The sequence below is a fragment of the Vulpes vulpes genome, chromosome 6, assembly GCF_048418805.1.
Source record: "Vulpes vulpes isolate BD-2025 chromosome 6, VulVul3, whole genome shotgun sequence".
NCBI lineage: Eukaryota > Metazoa > Chordata > Mammalia > Carnivora > Canidae > Vulpes > Vulpes vulpes.
Genome location: NC_132785.1, coordinates 108,629,740 through 108,646,990, shown reverse-complemented (window position 1 = coordinate 108,646,990; position 17,251 = coordinate 108,629,740). Strand labels below are relative to the sequence as shown.

General features: G+C 38.8%; 1 protein-coding gene and 1 pseudogene across 9 annotated transcripts in view; both read left to right on the top strand.

The window, feature by feature from the left end:
- The window catches only part of MLH3 (mutL homolog 3), a 29,622-nt gene extending 12,578 nt beyond the window's left edge, over nt 1-17,044 (top strand). For 5 of the 9 annotated variants that reach the window (XM_026008615.2, XM_026008617.2, XM_026008620.2 and 2 more), the window contains 7 exons: nt 3,661-3,732; nt 4,972-5,083; nt 6,078-6,237; nt 14,092-14,115; nt 14,222-14,300; nt 15,520-15,671; nt 16,663-17,044. In XM_026008615.2, the coding sequence (XP_025864400.2) occupies nt 3,661-3,732; nt 4,972-5,083; nt 6,078-6,237; nt 14,092-14,115; nt 14,222-14,300; nt 15,520-15,671; nt 16,663-16,785 (722 nt within the window). In that variant the 3' untranslated portion in view covers nt 16,786-17,044. The remainder of the gene's footprint in view (nt 1-3,660; nt 3,733-4,971; nt 5,084-6,077; nt 6,238-14,091; nt 14,116-14,221; nt 14,301-15,519; nt 15,672-16,662) is intronic. The other 4 variants (XR_012002252.1, XR_012002251.1, XM_072762049.1 and 1 more) reach the window with 2 other exon arrangements.
- On the top strand, nt 6,396-7,942 carry LOC112927287 (protein SET-like; annotated as a pseudogene).
- Nucleotides 17,045-17,251: the final 207 nt, after the last annotated feature.

Below are 17,251 nucleotides of genomic sequence, written 5' to 3'. Positions count from 1 at the left end.
GCCCCTCTTTGTTGTTGAATACCAAAATCTTTATTAATGGCACCTGAGTTGGGTATAGCCACAAAATCTGAGATAGAGAAGCAGAAGGGACCTATTTAAATTCTCTTGAGATTCTGTATGGTCATTGGATTATAGTTGACCCTTGAACAATGCAGAGATTACCCCAAACCCCCACATAGTCAAAATCCATTTACAACTTCTGTCTCCCCCAAAACTTAACTCCTACTATAATAGCCTTGACCATTGGTCAAGGTTTGTTGACCAAAACCTTACCAGTGACATAAACACATATTTTGTATGTTCTTTTTTTTTTTTTTTTTTTTTTTTAAATTTTTATTTATTTATGATAGTCACACACAGAGAGAGAGAGAGAGGCAGACACAGGCAGAGGGAGAAGCAGGCTCCATGCACCGGGAGCCTGACGTGGGATTCGATCCCGGCTCTCCAGGATCGCGCCCTGGGCCAAAGGCAGGCGCCAAACCGCTGCGCCACCCAGGGATCCCCATATTTTGTATGTTCTATATATTACATGTTGTGTTCTTGTAATAAAGTAAGCTATAGAAAATGTTACTAACAAAGTCATATAGAGAAAATACATTTACAGTACTGTATTTATTGAAAAAAAAATCTGCACATAGGTGGACCTGTGCAGTTCAAATCCATGTTGTTCAATGGTCTACTTTAGTTAGTTACCACCAAAGAGTACTCTTAGATAAATACATTTTTAAAATCAAAGCGTATTTTTACTGTCACTCATGAATACTAAAAGCAACATATTCCAGTAATTGACTTACTTTAATATTTGCACATATTTTTGTAATCGACAAATATAGTATTACTTTAAAATTTTAGTGAAATGGGATGCCTGGGTGGCTCAGCAGTTGAGTGTCTGCCTTCGGCTCAGGATGTGATCCCAGAGTTCCGGGACTGAGTCCTACATTGGGCTCCTGCATGGAGCCTGCTTCTCCTCCCTCTGCCCGTGTCTCTGCCTCTGTCTCTGTGTCTCTCATGAATTAATAAATAAAATAATAAAATCTTAAAAAATAAAATAATAAAAATAATAAAATTATACTGAAATTAATACCATATACTCATAAATTGGCATTTTGTATTACATATTTCCACCTATGATAAAATATAGTTGTTCAGTTATGATACCCCAAAGAATAAGGATTCATTCATTTATTCCATAAATACTTATTGTCTATTATGTGCTGGGTGCTAAGAGTATAACAGATAAAATCCTTGACCTTATGAAACTGCCATTCTGTTGTGTTAGAATATCGAAATACAGCTTCTGACATGATTACATTATCTTCATATATTCTGCTTCATTCAAGACATACAAAATGTTGTGAACCTTATGTAGATTGTCAATCAATCTGCTACCATCAGGTACAAGATTGATTTCTGAGGGTCCCTGACTCTTGATAATTCACACCAAAGCCAGTTTCAAGTTTAAGGTTACTCCCTCATAATTTTTTATTTATTCCATTGTTTTGCCCAATACAGGATGTTCTGTATTCATCACAACCAGCTGCAACTCCTCCTATTCTCAAAGGAATTTAAAATTCAACATTTTGGGGCCTAATCCTGTGATTGAGCGTCAGAAAAATTATTTCCTTTTTTCCCTTAAGTCTTAAGCTTTCATGCCATGAATTTGATGGTGTTTTAGAAATAGTAGATTCTTTAGTAGAAATGGGAAAAACAGGAATTATCCATTTTTGATCAAATTAAAGAGGAGAACTTTGATTTCAATATAACCAATAGCAATAAACCTCAACCCTTTGGCCCCAAGTAATAAAATTACGAGATAAAAAGATGTACTAAGGTAATGGAGAGTCAGTCCTCCTGTCAATGAGAAGGAGATTTCCCTGTAGGTTTGGCTTTTTGGGTCAGGACACTCTGCCTTCTCTCTTGCACTTGAGAGTCAAAACCCTTGCTACTCAAAAGCTTGGTCTATAAATAGCATCACTTGGCAGTTTGTTAGAATTGTAGCATCTTGTGTCTCATCTCTACTGAATCAGAATCTGCATTTTGATAAGATCCACAGGTGATATGTATGACCATCAAAGGTTGAGAAACCTGAGTCTAAAACAAGGCAAACTATGGCTGTGAGCCAAATCCAACCATGACCTGCTTTTGTGCACCCAGGAAGTAAGAATGGTTTTTAAATTTTTAAGTGGTTGAAAAAAGCAAAAGAATAATATTTCTTGACACATTAAGATTCTATGAAATTATGGGAAGCCTGGGTGGCTCAGTGGTTGAGCATCTGCCTTCCGCTCATGGCATGATCCTGTGTTGGGGGATCGAGTCCCGCATCAAGCTCCCCACATGGAGCCTGCTTCTCCCTCTGCCTGTGTCTCTGCCCCTCTCTCTCTCTCTTGCTCACTTTCTCTGTGTCTCTCATGAATAAATAAAATCTTTAAAAACTATATGAAAGTAATATTTCAGTATCTATAAATAAAGTTTTATTGGAACACAGCTACAGTGTTCATATATTGTCTGTGACTGCTTTGGTTCAAAAGGAATAGTTGAGTAGTGGTGACAGAAACCATATGTCCTAAAAAGCCTAAAATATTTACTATCTGGCCCTTCACAGAAAAAATTTGCTGATCTCTGATCTAAAGTATACTAGATGAGGCAGCCCGGTGGCTTAGTGGTTTAGCACTGCCTTCAGCCCAGGGTGTGATCCTGGGGACCTGGGATCGAGTCTCACGTCAGGCTGCCTGTGTGGAGCCTGCTTCTCCCGCTGCCTGTGTCTCTGCCTCTCTCTCTGTCTCTGTCTCTCATGAATGAATGAATGAATGAATGAATGAATAAATAAATAAATAAATAAATAAATAAAATCTTAAAAAAAATTTTTTTAGAAAAGTATACTAGATCTGGCAGGCCACCTTTTTAATATGTAAAGGGTTTGTGAGAAAAGTTTAAATTGGCTAGAAGAAGCCTGTTTTTTAAAATAATTCTAATTACACTTAAATTTAAAATACGTATTATTATATACTGTAAATCAACAAATTGAATTTATATGTTTGGTTATAATGTTTCTTAAAGTGAATCACATCTGTCATTTGTTATAAGTGTACTCCCTGGAGAAAAAAAAGTATACTAGAATTACATTCTTCCTGGGGTTCAGAGTAGCTTACAAATCAAAGTCAGGTGATTATAATAATGTGTTTAAGGTCCTTCATTTTATCAGTCTGAATTAATAAAACAAAATCAGTATTTAAACATTTTAAAAATTTATTTATTTGAGAGAAAGAGAGTGAGAAGCTGACTCCCAGCTGAGCAGGGAGCCTGATTCAGGACCCGATCCTCAATCCCAGGACTCTGGGATCATGACCTCAACCGACTGAGCCACCCCAGGCACCCTGCAAAATCAGTATTAAACATTAGGAATGTAGGGCTTTCCCCTTGTTTTATTAATGAAATACCAATGAACTAAAGAGTTTTTCATCAGGGATAAATTTGTAGTTTTCTCCATATTTCAATTTTTAAGAAATGAAAGATACAACTGTTACTACTAAGTATGTGTGTTTCCCTTATGCTTATGTTGTTAAATAGTTTGAATTAATCTTTTTTCCCTTCCACACAACATGATGATTTTAATCTTGATCTGTGAATTTGAAGCTTCAGTAACCCTTACTAATCTTCCAGGTGGAAACCTACTAGTCTTAGTGGATCAGCATGCTGCCCATGAGCGTGTCCGTTTAGAGCAGCTGATAACCGGTAAGGATCTGTTTGGGACTAGAAAAGATTTGAGACTCCCCTGCAGAACTTGTATACTTAAGGAGTTTTTCTAACTGTGACTGTTGTGAGGAAGGATGAACTGTATGTTCAAAAAATTAAGCTGAAATCTTCTGGTTTGGCTTCTATAACCGAAAGAATGTAGTGATTCACTTTACTGATTCAGACTTGGTGGTCTTACATGGTCAAAGATATATAGTGTCATTCATTTATTATTGACCTTAAGGGTTCGGTACATAAGAATTAGGCTACTTTCTTATGACATCCAACACAAAGATATGCCGCTGTGTATGGCCATATGCTTTTGGTATACATATCTTCTTCACACCTCATCAGAGACTACCAACTCAGAGGGCCCAATATATTGTTTTTATTTTAAAATTGTTTTTGAATGCATGGTATAATCAAATAAGTTCAAATTTGAAAGGTACAAAATGGAATATAATAAAGTCTCCTTTTTGCCCTTGTTCCTCATCTCTCCTAGTTTCTCCACCCAGAGACAGCCAGTATCACTAATTTGTTACATGTTTTTCCAGAGTCAGTATGTGGTTTTTAATCTTTGCTACCCTCTTTTCTCATCATGAGGTAGTGTGTTCTCCAAATGGTAAAATCCCAGGAAAATCTTTACTCCTATGGTCAAGTAATGGAAAATTAATGTCAAAGAGTTAGGAGAGGACCTAGGAAGACTAGAATGGCAATACTTCCATATTCACTTTTCCTTATGAAATGAAGAATAATTGTTGAGAAAGATACAGTAAAACTAGTGTTAGGAAAATTTGCTACAGTCTCAGAACCATTTGAGAACAATACTGATCAGTTCTCTTCAGAGACTGGGAAACCCTTCTGAAGGAATGGGGAAGCCTTCTTGAGCCAGATTTTATAGTAAACCAATTTATTTCCTCAGTAATCAACATTACTCCCCCCACCACATTATTAAAACCACATTTATTGACTATCTCTGGGAACATTGCATTGTTCATTTCAACGTAAGATTTATGTTTTACATTTCTTGTTTTGGAAAATACTGGTGAAATGAATAAATGGACTGGATATTGACTAGTTTGACGTTAATAATGGAAATTCAAAGCCTAAAACTGAACATTGAACACATCGCTAAGCACAGTAATAATTAACATGGCTGTGCCTTATCATGCCTTACTTTTATCTGATTCTAGAAGACTTCACTTCCTACGCCTAACCCATTCATCTTTTTCCTAATAGATTCCTATGAGAAGCAACAGCCACAGGGCTCTGGTCGGAAAAAACTACTGTCTTCCACTGTAAGTCCTCCACTAAAAATAAGAGTGACAGAGGAACAAAGGAGACTCTTACGGTTAGTACCACCGTGAGGATGTGATATTTATGGTATAAGCTCCGACAGTAATTCTATGAGGAAATATTGTTCCTTTTTTCAGATGAGGCACCTGAGACCAAAGGGAGGTTACATGACTTGTTCAAGGTCATAACTCTTGAGTGGCTTTCAGATGCAGGTCTTCTGACTCCCAGTGCTGTTCTTTCCACTCTATCACAGCTGTTGAGTATAGGATAGAGTTTCCTTGATAATTTTTTCCAGCAGTTGGCTTAGAATACTCTTACCATTTCTTGGAAAAGTCCATGTTTATGCTGTGCTGTTTCTAAAAGCAAAGTTGCTGCAGTAATTGCTTCCATTCTGCTTTGCCTCGGTGCATTCTAGATTCTTAGTTTTCATTACCATAATCATACTGAGGAGAAAGTAAAACACTGGGCCGCGAGGAAGGGGTAAATCATATGGTGAGTCACAAGATAGGACATTTTCCCACTTTGGGGCTGCACAAGTTATTGGAAATAAAAAAAGGATCATCTCTGAATTTATGTCAGGATTGGGAATATGCTACTGCCAATAAATCTTTTTCCCTGAGCCATAATTTATAATAGAGACAGATCCATTTATTTACATCCCATTAATCAGGACTTCTCAGTTCCTACGGCTGTTAATTACCTCCTGCTTTAATGTTGATTCAAAACATTCTCAACCCTTTTATTTGTGCCAAACTCCTTGAAATGCCAGCAATGAGGAGAAGTTAGTAATCCCTCAGTGAAGAATAAAACTTAGGAACAAGATTTAGAAACAAATGGATTCTCTCAATGGAAAAGAAAAAAAAAAAAGAAAGTTACTATAATTCAAAAAGGAAATTTGATAGTAAAATCCTAAACAAATGACCATAAGTATGAGAAAAACAATACAACTTTTAAAACTTGTGGCAGCTTTTGAGAAATTATCCAGCATTTGGAACTAGTACTGAAATGCAAATGAAGTAATACTTTTGTAATTGAAGTTATCTCTTTAGGTGTTACCACAAAAATCTGGAAGATCTGGGCCTTGAAATTCTATTTCCAGACACCAATGATTCTCTGGTCCTTGTAGGGAAAGTACCACTCTGTTTTATAGAAAGAGAAGCCAATGAACTTCGAAGAGGAAGATCTCCTGTGACCAGAAATATTGTAGAGGTAAGACAGAGCTTCACATGTTGAGGAAATTGCTAAGTGAAGGGTAACCTCCTGTTTTCTTTAGAAATTCTCTATATTCATCTTTTATCCAACAAGCATGTATGAGATACCTTCTATGTGCCAGGTGCTAGAGATTCAAAAATGAATTAGCTCAAGGTGGAGAAGGATGTTTACATAATTACAAATACGATGCAATTTGGCCAGAAGAGGTATGTTCAAAAGTGCTGTTACAGAGTAATCCGAGCTTCTTCTAGACATGCCTCTCTCCGGGTTTCATGGAGTTTCCTCACAGCATGGCCCCCAAGCGCCAGTCCTCACTCGCACCTCAAATGAAGAAACCCAAGAAACCCAAGAAACCGAAGCTGCCTCCTGCCCCCAAGTGTGAGGAGACGTCGACCTCTCAGCACTTGCCGAAGGGAGAAAAAGAACAGCAAGAAGCAATTGAACACATGGATGAAGTACAAAGTGAAATAGACAGACTTAATGAGCAAGCCAGTGAGGAGATTTTAAAAGTAGAACAGAAATATAACAAACTCCTCCAATCATTTTTTCAGAAGAGGTCGGAACTGTTCGCCAAAATCCCCAATTTTTGGGTAACAACAATTTGTTAACCATCCACAAGTGTCTGCACTGCTTGGGGAGGAGGATGAAGAGGCGCTGCATAATTTGACAAGAGTTGAAGTGACAGAATTTGAAGATATTAAATCAGGTTACAGAATAGATTTTTATTTTGATGAAAACCTTTACTTCGAAAATAAAGTTCTCTCCAAAGAATTTCATCTGAATGAGAGTGGTGATCCATCTTCAAAGTCCACTGAAATCAAATGGAAATCTGGAAAGGATTTGATGAAACGTTTAAGTCAAACACAGAATAAAGCCAGCAGGAAGAGACAGCACGAGGATACAGAGAGCTTCTTCACCTGGTTTACTGACCATTCTGATGCAGGTGTAGATGAGTTAGGAGAGGTCAAGAGGTCATCAAAGATGATATTTGGCCAAATCCATTACAGTACTACGTGGTTCCTGATATGCATGATGATGAAGGAGAAGATGATGGTGATGATGATGAAGAAGAATGAGGATTGGAAGATACTGATGAAGAAGGAGATGAGGAAAAAAAAGGAGATGAGGATGAAGGTGAAGAAGATGAAGATGATGATGAGGGGGAGGAAGGAGAGGAGGATGAAGGAGAGATGACTAATGGAACACTGATGGATTCCAACCTTCCTTTTTTAATTTCCTCCAGTCCCTGGGAGCAAGTTGTGGCTCTTTTTTTTTTTCCCTCCTCTTGTGCTCATTTGCCCTGTTTTTTAAAGTCTCTTTTCTCTCCCTTTATATCATGTTTCTCAACTTATTTGGGGGAAAATACCTTGAGCAGAATACAGCAGGAAAAGAATCTCTACCCCTTTCTGTTCCAAATTCATTTTTATTCCTTCCTGTCTCAACAAAAACTTTATGGAATCAACACCACCATGCTCTGTGGGAAAAAAGAAAAACCTGCTCCCTTAGCTTGCTGGGAGCTGGAGGGTGCTAGGCCCCTGTGTAGTAGTGCATAGAATTCTAGCTTTTTTTCCTCCTTTCTCTGTATACTGGGCTCAGAGATTATACTGTGTCTCTAAGTGAATATGGACAGTTAGCGTTTACCAACATGTCCCTGTTTACTTTCTCTTGTTTAAAAAAAGAAAAAAAAAACTTAAAAAATGGGGTTATAGAAGGTCAGCAATGGGTGGGTTTAAGATGTTTGGGTGGGTTAAGTGGGCATTTTGACAACATGGCTTCTCCTTTGGCGTGTTTAATTGTGGTGTTTAATGGACATCCTTGCAGTTTAAGATGACGCTTTTAAAATCAAACTCTCCGGGATCTCTGGGTGGCTCAGAGGTTTAGCGCCTGCCTTTGGCCCAGGGATCGAGTCCCACGTCAGGCTCCCTGCATGGAGCCTGCTTCTCCCTCTGCCTCTGTCTCTGCCTCTGTCTCTCAGTGTCTCTCATGAATAAATAAATAAATCTAAAAACTAAATAAATGAATAAAATAAAATAAAACTCTCCTAATGATGACCTGAGCCCTGCGACTCGATAGGAGAATCAGCAGAACCAGTAGGATCTTATTTGGAATTGGCATTCTCTTGTAATTTTGATCCTGTTTATTTTTAAATTTTCTTTTTGTTTCACTGGAAAGGAAAGATGCTCAGTTTTAAACATTAAAAGTGTACAAGTTGCTTTGTTACAGTAAAACTAAATGTGTGCACACACACACACACAAAAGTGCTGTTATGGAAATACAGAATGATTACTGTGCCCAGGGGGATGGAGGTCAAGGAAACTGTCACAGGAAAGCTGTTTTTTTTCCTTAGGAAAAATCTTGTAAAACATTAGGAGCCTGTGAAGTACAGAAGAGAAGAGAAGGGCATTCTCAACAGAACAACTGATATCAGAGACTCAGAGCAGATCCTGTGTTTAGGGAACTACCGGTATATATGGCTTGAATGAAGATATGTATGTAATGGTGGACTAGATGAGGCTAGATAGGTCATAAAGGAATTTAGCATACTCTGCTAAGTAGTTTGCATTTCATCCTCCACATATATGCTTTGGGAAAGGTCTGGAAAGCTGCTAGTGGAATGTGGCTTTGGAAGTCTTGAAAATAGCCATTACTTCTACTTTACTTATGTGTTTCATTCTTTTTTTTTTTTTTTCCCCAAGCCCACTATGGGGCTTGAACTCACAACCCTGAGATCAAGACCTGAGCTCAGATCAAGTTAACTGCTTAACAGACTGAGCCACACAGGCGCCCCACACCTTATTTTTTACAACAAACAATTTTTTGTCTTTGCTACCTTTTCTTTCCTCCTTTCTGGTTTTCTTTTCTTTTTTTTTTTTTTTTTTTTTTTTTATGATAGTCACAGAGAGAGAGAGAGAGGCAGAGACACAGGCAGAGGGAGAAGCAGGCTCCATGCACTGGGAGCCCGACGTGGGATTCGATCCCGGGTCTCCAGGATCGCGCCCTGGGCCAAAGGCAGGCGCTAAACCGCTGCGCCACCCAGGGATCCCGCTTTCTGGTTTTCTATTAGAGTTTTCTTTATTTTCCCTTTTTTCTCTCTGCTAGTTTAGAAGTTACATATTCCATTTGTATTCCTTTAGATAGCCTTAAACTTCAGCCTTAACAAAGTTTCAGGTAATTTGTTTCTCTGTTCTCTTCCTAAACAGTACAAAAATCTTACATCCCTTTATCTTCCATCACTCCCCTCCCATCTTCCATGTTGTTGCTCAGTATTTTAACTCTACCTTGTTTTTAATCTCCTTAGCAGTCATTAATTTTTAGTCAACGTTGGGATCCCTGGGTGGCGCAGCGGTTTGGCGCCTGCCTTTGGCCCAGGGCGCGATCCTGGAGACCCGGGATTGAGTCCCACGTCGGGCTCCCAGTGCATGGAGCCTGCTTCTCCCTCTGCCTATGTCTCTGCCTCTCTCTCTCTCTCTCTCTGTGTGACTATCATAAATAAAATTAAAAAAAAAATTTTTAGTCAGTGTTTATTTAGATTAAACCAAAACATTTAGCAGAATCTTTGTTCACTGTTGCTCCTTGAATCCTACTGTTCATTCTGTATTCAGCTCTCTTTTTACCAAAATCTTTTAAAAGTTCTTTTACTAAAAGTCCATAAATAATAAACTGTCTTTGAAAATGTCTTTATTTTGCCTTCACACTTGCATGGTTGTCTAGTTTAAAATAGAATTCCACGTTGTCAGTTATCCCTCAACATTTTGAGAGGATTCCCTTACTTTGACATTCTGTATGCCATTGGAGTCCACTGTCTGAAGAGGAGGTCCCTTTTCTGAAGAGGAGGAGCAGCAGGAGGAGGAGGAGGACCAACCAGGAGACAACGAGGAGGAGTCTTGCCAGGAGTCCCAGGAGGAGCACGCGGGAAATGACACCAAGGCAGTTATTAAAGCCCGGGATGAGAAGATTGCTAAATATCAGAAGTTTCTAAACAAAGCCAAAGCTAAGAAATTTTCAGCAGTCAGAATATCCAAGGGACTAAGTGAAAAGATTTTTGTAAAATCTGAAGAGCAGAGAGCAGCTGAAGAAGTTGTAGAAGACACAGCACCTACCAAAAGGGGAAAGAAGAGGAAGGCACAGAGGGAAGAGGACCATTCAAATAAAACTCGCAGAATGCTTACATCTAAGGAACGGAGGCGAGCGGCCCGGCAGCAACAGTCCAAGAAAGTTGGTGTACGCTACTATGAAACACACAATGTGAAAAATAGGAACAGGAACAAAAAGAAGACCAATGACTCAGACGGACAGAAACACAAACACAAAAAATTCAAACACAAGCAGTAACATTTTAAAAGTTTATTAAATTATACAAAAATATGCAGTTAAAAGAAAAAGTTATCATTACTTTATAAGTAATCTGATTTTCCTTCTGGTGAGGGCTTTTCTTTGCCTTTAGTGTTCTGCAGTTTCACTATAATATATCTTGCTTCCATTTTCTTGAGATTCATCATGTTTCTTCCATTTGGAAAATGTACAGTTATTATCACTTCAAGCACTGCTGCTTCTGCCACTCTCTCTTGTCTCCTAGAAATCTTACATTTTAACTTCTCTGTCATATTTCCCATTGTCTTACCTCTTTGTGACGCATTCTGGGAAATTTCCTCATTTATCTTCCAGTGAACTAAATTCTCTCTTTACCTACTCTTTAATCAGATATTTAACTGATCTACTAAGCTTTTTTTTTTTTTTAAGTGACTGTTTTTTACTTCCAGAATTACGATTAGGTTCTTTCTCAGATATATCTGTTCTTTTTTTCATAGTGTTCTGTTCATTGTGGTTTCTGCTCCTTATGTATCTCTAGCTCTGTTTGGAGCACAGGCAAATCCACATGAACCCAGTCTATCATTTCTCCAGAAATCTGAATTACTTTAGTCATATCTAAAAATAAAAATGAGAAGATTGATTTAGTGGATAAATTGTGTGATAGATTGATACAGGAAAGGTTTGAGGTGTGGGGTACAGTTGAGAGGCTATTGCACTGGCTCAAATAGGAGAGGATGAGGGCCTAAGTCAACAGCATTGGGAATGGAGAGAAGGGATATATTCAAAACATAAGTTGGAAGATAGAATCCACGGAACCCTAACAATAGAAAGTATAAAAGGATAAAGGAGAAAAGATAAGATAGGATTCTGAAGGTTCTAGTTTGGATGACTAGAAGGATGGTGGTGCCATTGACAGAAGAAAGCAGTAGAGGAGGAGGGGTACATCTGCCTAGGGAGTTAGACTATGAGCCTGGGGGCACCTGGGTGGCTCAGTCAGTTAAGCATCTGCCTTCCATTGGAGTCATAATCCCAGGGTCCTGATCAAGTCCCACATCAAGCTCCCTGCTCAGCTTCTCTCTCTCCCTCTGCTGCTTCCCCTGCTTGTTCTCTCTCTCTCTCTCTCTGTCTCTCTGTCAAATAAATAAATAAAATCTTAAAAAAAATAGATTATACTGGGTTTAGATGCCCTGAATGTGCCTTTAAGTGGGGATGTCTAGTGGATAGACAGACTTACAGATCTAGTGCTTGGGAAAGAAGCCTGGGCTATATGTACTATCTGGGAGTTAACTGTTTATATTTTGATCATATCAGAAGCTGGAGAAGGAAGTGTGAGTGTCTAGGGAGAATGTGAACAACAAAAAGAGAGGAGAACAAAGGGTGAAGTTGATGGAACACCAGCATTCAGGGTGCATATGTTTTGGCAAAGGTCTGGAAAGCCACTGCTGAAAAGAAGAAACTGGAAAGGATGATTGAAAATTTTGGTCAGAGAGACAGGAAGAAAATCAGGAAAAAAGTAGTATTGCTAAAGCCAGTGGAAGTTTTAAGCAAGAAGGGAATGGTCAATAATAGTCATAAAGCTTAAAAAGTTGTATTTGGCAATCATGAGGACAGTGGTTTCATGGTGGAATCTGTTCCTGGGAGTGGGGGGTGCAGAAGACATTGCTATGGGTCAGAGAGGGAGTGGAGGGGGAGGAGGTGGAGCTGAGTAGACTGCTCTTTCAAGATCTCTGCATACAGAAGAAGAGAGAGGGTGGTAGCTAAAGGTTAGGGGTGGTCTGAAGTGTGTGGCAGGACACAGGGTTGAGGAAAGATTTTTGATTGTTTTCAGATGGAAGAGACTTAAGCATGTCTGTAGGTTAAGGATGAGAAGACATTTGAGAGGAAGAGGCAATTAATAATGCCAGCTTTTGGATTACCATGAGTTTAGCCCTTCCAAAATTGCTCTTTGATCAGACAACTTTTGCTTTGCTTTTAGCAGTACTCTTTTTCCCAGCGCAGCCTTGTTCTCCAAGGCTCCTCCTCCAAACTGTCTTAAATCCAAAAGATAGGATCTGTTAGAATCTTTTGTTGTAATTCAATCCCTAAGTATTTAACCAGAAAATTATAATAAAAACTTTTCCCAAAATGACTTCAAAGACTACTGGTAAGGAGTTTACTTCAAATTGAAATAAGGCTTATGGCTTCAGAAAATCTTGACTATGTCAAGTCACACTGATCAGGAGAGATTTTGTTGATTCTGGAAGAAGTTGGAACAGTTTTGGTGTCTTGGAAAGGAGGTAGCTACTTGGATCCTAACAGTTGAAAGATCACGAATATTTTCTATAAAGTTCTGTCCTCTAGCCTGATGAATGAGCCTTTTTAATATTTAAATTATCTAGAATTAATTGAACCATTGAAATGTGAAATGAACAGAGAATATGGTTTATCCCACCCCCCACCTCACTAGGCTTAAAAAAATGGTATTTCTCAAGTCCTAGATGATCAAGCACAGGAGAGAATAGTAAAGAGGTTAAGTTTGATCACTGTTTGCATTGAGCTCTGGGGATCAGGTATTATGAGACATCTTTCTGTGTAGGTTTGTTTGGAAAAGCACATGGCTTTTGAAAAATACATGGTATCTACCCCCTAGCTTTTGGTAACTGCTTATTTATGAGCTTGGTAGACTAGAGTGTATATGAGGAAAAGAGGAAAATTTTCTGAGTCTGGTTCAAAAAGAAGATCTACCATATTGTACTCTTAAGAACGTGATTTATACATCACCAGTTCTACAGGTAAAAAAATCTTGTGTCTTCTTATAAAGAAATGATTAAATGTGCCTTATCTCAGAACACTTTTTTACCTCTAGAGGGTTAAACAGATTGGTAGCATGAAAAATTGCATCTGCTTTAAATTTCTTTGAAGTCCTCTTGTAAATATTAACATCTGCAGGGATAACTATTGAAAAGGCTACCCGAGGGACAGAGATATGCTAGTGAGGAGAAACTTCTCAACAAAATGCCTCAGAAAATAAGCTTTTTGACCTGAAGGGAATTGTCCAAAAAACCCACAAAAACACAAAAAATACAAAAACCTTGTGGGAACTACAGTAACTACTTATGTTTATGATATATCTAAGCAAGTGTCATACTCATTGCCCAGCTGTGTTGATGATTGTCATGTATTTGTTCTGCTTGTGTATATTATTACACTTGTTCTGGCTAAGATCATAAATACAAACAGCCTCTTAGAATCCTTCCTGATATTTAGACTCAGTTGAATCATCAGGGCTGCTCTCAGCAGTTACATAACCTCATGAGTTATGAGCTAGCTGTCTCTGGAGGAAGTTTCAGTAGCTAAATATATTCTCTATTCAGTAGGAGTTCTATTAAATTGTCTTGGTATTTTCATATTCAGAGTGCCTCACAACAGATAAATTATTTGCACCTGAGTGCTATATTGCTGGAACTCTCTCCTTCAGGAGGTATATTTTTAAACCATAAAAGGATATAAAAGGGCAATTATAACAGTAGAGTAATGCCTCTTTTCCTCTATGCTTTGTAGGAATTTATTCGAGAACAAGTGGAGGTAAGCTTTTCTCTTATTTTGGGGTTTCACACAGAGGCACCACACACAAAAGGCTCTATTGTCCCATTTCTTTTTCTCATTAATGGAGAATTTGTTTATGTATTAGCTACTCCAGACCACAGGAGGCATCCAGAGGACTTTGCCACTGACTGTCCAGAAGGTGTTGGCGTCCCAAGCCTGCCATGGTAAGTCTCAACACAGCAGCTCTTGAGTGCTTCTGTATGCTAAGCACTGGCAGGGGTACAGCAGTTATAAAAGGAGTGAAAGGCACATTTACTAGTCACTTCTTGGAGGGTACAATTTGGATCAAACTGAATACACTAAAAGTGAATACTAAAAAATTGCTTTTACAAAGCAAAATACCAACACATACATTTGACCATAATTCCGACTGATACATACAAGTGGCGGAGTAACTCATGGAGGAGAGATGCATTTTGAGCCAAGTTTTGAATGAGCTGGATTCATAGGACAGAAGGGAAAGTTTACCCCAAGAGATAGAAATAGTCCGTGCACAGACCCAAAGACAGGAACAAATTATTATATGAGGAGCAGCAAAGGATGCCAAGAAATTGGGCTGGTAAGGAAGATTGGAAGCCTACAACAAAAGTGTATAATTACTATATAATTATTTGTTTAATGTTTGTCTCTCACCTATTAGATTGATCATAAGCTCCGTGAGGGCAGAGACCATCTGTCTCATTCATTGCCTATCATAGCTCCTGCTACAAAGTATATACTTATAAAATATTTGTTGACCAGAGAATGTATGCATAAAGGCAGGTTCTGACCACATGAGAGTTTTTGTTTGTTTGTTTGTTTATTCATGGAAGACACAGAGAGGCAGAGACACAGGCAGAGGGAGAAGGAGGCTCCCCAAGAGGAACCCAATGCAGGACTCGATCCCAGGACCCCAGGATCATGCCCTGAGCCAAAGGCAGATACTCAACCAGTGAGCCACTGAGGCATCCCCACATAAGAGTCTAGATCAGGAAGATTATTATTGAAATAGAAAAAAGCAAATAAAATGGGCATTGTAGGGAACAATAAGAGATATTGGTGAAAGATTGGCTAAAAGATGACCTCGATTTCACAACCTGGCAGAAGTAGGAAAATATTGCCCTTGCCTCTTGAGAAAAACTCTGAAAGCCAAATCCTAACAAGTTAAGGAATGCCTTTTATGAGGATTAGAAGGACAATGATTCCATAAGGAAAAGCTGAGAGACATGTTAGTCCTGAAGCCTTAGTTTCATCCAGTAAGCGCCAATCTCCAGCAGTGTTAAAGTCACATGAAAGAAGCTGAAGAAACATTTTACTTTTCCCAGATATTTGGCTCTGGCCCAGGGTCAGCACTGGTTTCCCACTATACACACCATAACCTTCTTGTTTCTGTCTTTCGTTTAGGGGCCATTAAGTTTAATGATGGCCTGAGCCGAGAGGAGAGCTGTCGCCTTATTGATGCTCTGTCTTGGTGCCAGCTGCCATTCCAGTGTGCCCATGGGAGACCTTCCATGCTGCCGTTAGCTGACATAGACCACTTGGGACAGGAAAAACAGGTATGGTAATGACTAACAGGAGAAGAGGGAGCAAAGTGTATCTTCTCTTTCTTGCTCAGCTCCTGTTAGCCAAATGTGATCTGTCTTAATCCTTTCCAAAATAACGAGCATTTTGAAAAGTGTGAATTGAGAGTTTATTTACATAAAGTCTCACCATTTCATCTTCTGTCTCAAAGTCAAAATGGAACTTAAGCTGCACTGTCAGATTACACACATGATGCCTTTGTATTTTGTACGCTAAACACATGTACAGACTGACATATCTTGAACATCTGTTGCCTACTGGCTCTTGGTTTGATAAGATAGAGAAGTTTTGTCTGGGGCTACAAAAGTTGGTAGAAACACAGCAAATCCATTGCTAGCAAATATAGCCTAAACAGCCATTTGCTTGATGGTACTTGCTGGAAATGGTAGCCGTCCCTAAGGATCTCTGGAATTATGATTTGGGGATCATCAGGCAGGAAACCAAGCTTAGGAGATTTTCACATTATGGTTTGGCCTTGATTACTCAACAGCCAAGGAACAATGATGTGGATAATGCAATAAAGGCACAGAATGGTTTAAATTAAAGAACATTTTCTGTTCTTGTTATAATCTTAAATGAAACAGAACATGAGAACATAATAGGAATGTCCATGTTACTGCTTTCCAAAATCTTTTCTTTTGCCTGCCTTTCCTTGTAAGGGCTATAAAATCTTTCCTTGTGTGGAGTTTTCTGGTACTTTTGTTTTCTGATGCATCCAGTAGACTTTAATCCATTAAAAACTTACTGTTTCATGTGACAATGAAAAAAAGTCCTGTTCTTATTCCTAAAGAGATGGGAATCTAGACTTAAAGTTTACAGTCCCACTTATCCTACGGAAATCTCTAATCTTTTCTGAATCCAGAAATTAGAAATCTGAACAGATTGGAATAGCCACAATTAGGAAATTTTTATATGCTACTTGGCTTTTCATGCTGCATATGGAAGTTATTCTCTTTCTTCCCACAGATTAAACCCAATCTTGCTAAACTTCGAAAAATGGCCCAGGCCTGGCATCTCTTTGGAAAAGCAGAAAGATGTAATGCAAGGCAAAGCCTGGAGGCATCCATGCCTCCTTGTGAGCCACCATGAGAACAGAATTACTGACCTGTAAGGAACCAAAGGGATGCTAACTATATGCCTCTGAGCAGAGACCATGAGCAGCAGGTACCAGCAGAGTCCTGAGTTGGCCGGTGCCCCCAAGCAACATGATACTGGCCAATCTTGAGCAGATGATCCCTCCAAGCTAAAGAGAGTTCATTCGTCTGCAGCCATGGACACAGGAGGTTGCCCTATAATACCTACTTTTTATAACCTATGTAGAGATAAAATTTAATAATCAGTTGGTTCATTTGTGGGTTTTTGTTTTTTGTTGTTTTTTTGTTGTTGTTTTTGTTTTTTTGGTAGGGGGGAAGTGGTTTGGGAGCAGTTTGGTTTTGTTTTTGCAATTTTTTCCAGCCTTGTAGTTTGCATTAATGTGATTTGCCTGATGATGAATTGCTCATGATCCAGTCTGCCTTCCTAGACAGTCCATAGCCACACTCCATTGGTCCTTTCC